The following is a 4,296-nucleotide window of genomic DNA, read 5'->3' as shown; positions in this document are numbered from 1 at the left end:
TTATAGTAGAAAACAGTTATGTTCAATCGTAATAATAATTTACAGTATTACTGTTTTTACTGTATTTTTGATCAAATAAATGCAGTCTTGTTGTGCATACTTTTTTCAAAAGCACTGAAAATTATTAGAGACCCCAAACATTTGAACAGAATTGTACTAGAGTGTATATGTAGAATGATGGGCATGAATTCAGAGGAAATCTCTGGAGCTTTCTGTGAAAATGTATGTGTTTAGATTCCAAGTAGATGTAGTTGTGCATATGCCATAGCTCACAATAGATTGGCAAGGCGTTTGTTTAATGCAGTTTTCAGAAAGAGACTCATTTTTGTTTTTTGCTAATTTTCAATATGCTCGACTTGTGATTTGCTGTATCATCCGTTGTTTGTGCTGTGAATGCACAAGCAGATCCCTGCAGCTTGTGTGATAAGTGTATATGAAGCTTTGTCTTGATGTCTCAGGTAGGACAGAGCAAAGGTTCATTAAGTCAAGCTACTACACAATATTTATTGCTCAAAGGCTAAATGGCTGCAAGAACTCACAAAACCCAGCTGAAAACAACACATATTGACTGATTCTGTCTAATCTAACTGGCTGGGCTTTTCCCACCTCTTTTTTTTCTTTTGTATTAGAAACACTTTTTTTTCTTGTAAACATTGTGCATGAACCGAATATTGATCACTCTGTGTTCTCTCATCAACTGGCTATCGAGTGGTGTTCCAGTGTGTCTGCAGTTAGTCTTCGAGGTAGTCTCTCTCTCTCGCTCTTTCTCTCTCTTTTTTTTTTTTTGTTTTTTTTGTTTCAGTCACTTTTTTGCTTTGCTTCAGGCTTTGTGTCCTAGTTGCTCAGCTTCGATCTGTTGTAATTAAGTGTTTACCTGGAAAACAAGAGGTCAAGAGTAGCCTTAAATGATGGCTGTGCACGGTCTTATTTCATGTTTATGATTGCAGTTATGACCCCTCAGGCATATGTCGTACACTTTTTTCGACTTGTCACATTCATCTGTAATGTAAGAGTGTCTTTGCCTGTTTTTTGATCAAGTTACTCTCAACCCATTTTGTTTTCTAGTTGGAGACAAGGTGCCAGCAGATATCAGGATCACTTCAATCAAATCCACCACCCTAAGAGTGGACCAGTCCATTCTCACAGGTACTGTGGACGTCAGAGATGAACATCTTAACATTTCACTGCTCAGTTCTCAGTATAACTTGATTTAAAACTACCAATGTGTTCTTTAGGCGAGTCTGTGTCTGTTATCAAACACACTGATCCCGTGCCAGATCCACGAGCTGTCAATCAAGACAAAAAGAACATGCTGTTTTCTGTAAGCACTTCACTTCCTGTTTTAAGAGGGGAACTTTCTCATGTGCATATAAGCAGCAGTTTATTTGCATATAAATATTACTTCATGAATATTTTCTGCTTACGTACCTCATAGCATTTTTAGTCTTGTCATGCATTACATAATTATTATTTGCTTTCTTTGTGTCTGAGTTTTTCTTGCTTTTTTCTTTATCTCTCTAGTTTGCAGAATGTCATTATACTGTAGGATATAATAAGACTTAAGTATTCTGTTCAGTCTAAACATGCTCTTCCTGTCTGCGTCCATTTGCAGTCATTCAGATGCTCTAAGTAGGCATGCATTTGTCCGCTCTCAATCCACTTAGGTTGCGTTAACATCATCTGGGGACAGGGAACACCCCAGGTGACGTTATTGGCCTAGTGAGTGATAGTATAACGTCAGAGTTAATGCAGTCTGCCTGTTTTCATCTTAAGTCATTTAAATACAGTAAAGCATGGAGGTGGTAATATCCTGTTATGGGGGTGTTTCTCTGCAGCAGGGACTGAAGCACTTGTCAGGATAGAAGGAAAAATTAATGGGACAAAATACCATCAAATTCTTAAGGAAAATCTGCTGCCTTCTGCCAGAAGGTTGTCAAAGGGAAGAAGGTTTATGTTTATGCATTTTCCAACACATCGTGGTAATGAAAGATGTAGTTTCCTATTAGGGGAAAATCTCCCTAATGACATTATAGCCAACTCCACACAAGTCAATGATTTTTCCAAGCTACGTTTTAGCAAATTATATGGGACTGAGGAACTTCTGATGCTGTTGTTTACAAGTCTGCAAAAGTGTAAATTTAGATTTGAAAGGTCTTTTAGTGGATTTGTTACATTTAAGTATACAGTGTGTATAGAAAAGAATCACCCCCCTTTAAAATAATCACATTTTGTTGCTTTCCAGACTTAAACCCCATTGAAAATCTGTGGAATGACTTGAAGATTGCAGTCCACAAACGCCCACCATCAAATTGAACTGAACTTGAGCAGTTCTGCAAAGAAGAGTGGGCAAATATTGCAAAGTCGAGATGTGCAAAGTTAGTAGAGACAAAGACATATCCCAACAGACTAAACCCTGGTTCAACAAAATACTGACACAAGGGGGTGATCCTTTTTTCAACTTTCCCACAATGGACAGCCAAATGGAACCGGCACATGGGTACATTTGGCCAGAGCGGTGAAATAATCCCAAACCCCATCTTGAAAGAAACTTGAGGGGTTTTGGAGATCATCTGCCTTTTCACACTCCATGGGAAAATGAATGGCACAGTTTATATTTTTATTTAGAAAAGATTTAATCTCATCATTGATCATTGACTAAAATCATCTGTGAAATCTCATTGAGCAATCTGAATATTTTCCGATATGATTTTGCTACACAATGTATTTTTACATATGTTAACCGATTCTCTCTTTTCCCTCTTAAAGGTCATTGTTCAGTGTCTTTATGCTTTCCATGTTGCTTTGTGGCAGCAATGTGTGATGACGATGTGTTTGTTGAGTACTTGTGTGTGTGTCAGTTAAGGCAATTGGATGATTGTAAGATATATGGATTTAAAACATTTTATAATAACTTTCATTAAGAAATTTTATGCATACGATTATATTTAAATATAAATATAGAGATATTCATATTTTAATGTGCACTAGCTACTGTAATTAAAGAAAAGAATCACCCCCTTTAAAATAATCAGATTTTGTTGCTTTGCAGCCTGAAATAAAGATGGACACAGTTTTTGTTTTATCCAGCTGTTATTATTTAGTGCAACTTATAACATTCAAGTGAAAGATATAAAACCATGTCAGGAAAAAATGTAAAAAAACCAACTTTTTTTAATTGAAAAATAAAAACTTCCTAAAAATGACTTGTAAACTCAATCCGGTGTAGCTAATCACCTTCTCAATAGTACACAAAGCCATATTACTTTCAATCAGCTCTGTCATTTTGGTTAGCTCAGCATGAAAAGAGCTTTCCTGGAGCATTTCAGTCCTTAGAGTGGGCAAATATTGCAAAGTCGAGATGTGCAAAGTTAGTAGAGACAAAGACATATCCCAACAGACTAAACCCTGGTTCAACAAAATACTGACACAAGGGGGTGATCCTTTTTTCAACTTAGTGATTTTTATTATTTTTTTTTTTTATGACATGTTTGTCTTACATCTTTCACTTGGATGTTATAAGATGAGTAAATACAGCTGGATAAAACAAAAAATGTGTCCGTCTTCATTTCAGGCTGCAAAGCAACAAAATGAGATTGTTTTAAAGCGGGGTGATTCTTTTCTATACCCACTGTATGTGCTTATATATGCATCTTCTCATGTTTTCCAAAAGGGCACAAACATTGCTTCGGGTCGAGCAATCGGTGTCATCATCTCCACCGGCGTTTCCACCGAAATCGGTAAGATCCGTAACCAGATGGCGTCAACCGAGCAGGAGAAGACCCCGTTGCAGCAGAAGCTGGATGAGTTTGGCCAACAGCTCTCAAAGGTCATCTCCCTCATCTGCATCGCCATCTGGGTCATTAACATCGGCCATTTCGCCGACCCGGTCCACGGCGGCTCGTGCATTCGAGGTGCGATCTACTATTTCAAGATAGCCGTAGCCTTGGCAGTTGCAGCCATCCCCGAGGGTCTGCCAGCTGTCATCACCACCTGCCTGGCGTTGGGCACCCGTCGCATGGCCAAGAAAAATGCCATAGTCCGTTCTCTGCCCTCAGTGGAGACGCTGGGATGCACCTCCGTTATCTGCTCAGACAAGACAGGGACCCTGACAACCAACCAGATGTCTGTCTGCAGGGTGAGTGATGTGGCGGTTCAAGCCAGACGCAGAGTTGGTGTCTCATTCAGCATCAGAAATGGTGTCTGCGGGCAGATCTTGATTTTATGTCTGGGTTGATGACAACTTCGTTTTTCATTGATTCTAATTTTTCTGCTGACATATGGTCCTATGTGAGCTTT

The 4,296-nt window shown here is 38.7% G+C and overlaps 1 protein-coding gene across 3 annotated transcripts in view; it reads left to right on the top strand.

Annotated features, from left to right (window-relative positions):
• The window catches only part of LOC107664409 (sarcoplasmic/endoplasmic reticulum calcium ATPase 1-like), an 88,532-nt gene that overhangs the window by 54,425 nt on the left and 29,811 nt on the right, over nucleotides 1–4,296 (top strand). For all 3 annotated transcript variants that reach the window (XM_016454969.1, XM_016454967.1, XM_016454968.1), the window contains exons 6-8: nucleotides 1,066–1,146; nucleotides 1,236–1,321; nucleotides 3,671–4,135. In XM_016454969.1, the coding sequence (XP_016310455.1) occupies nucleotides 1,066–1,146; nucleotides 1,236–1,321; nucleotides 3,671–4,135 (632 nt within the window). The remainder of the gene's footprint in view (nucleotides 1–1,065; nucleotides 1,147–1,235; nucleotides 1,322–3,670; nucleotides 4,136–4,296) is intronic.

This window comes from Sinocyclocheilus anshuiensis, unplaced genomic scaffold (genome assembly GCF_001515605.1).
Source record: "Sinocyclocheilus anshuiensis isolate Anshui unplaced genomic scaffold, SAMN03320099.WGS_v1.1 scaffold351, whole genome shotgun sequence".
NCBI lineage: Eukaryota > Metazoa > Chordata > Actinopteri > Cypriniformes > Cyprinidae > Sinocyclocheilus > Sinocyclocheilus anshuiensis.
This window is presented reverse-complemented; position numbering and strand designations above follow the sequence as displayed.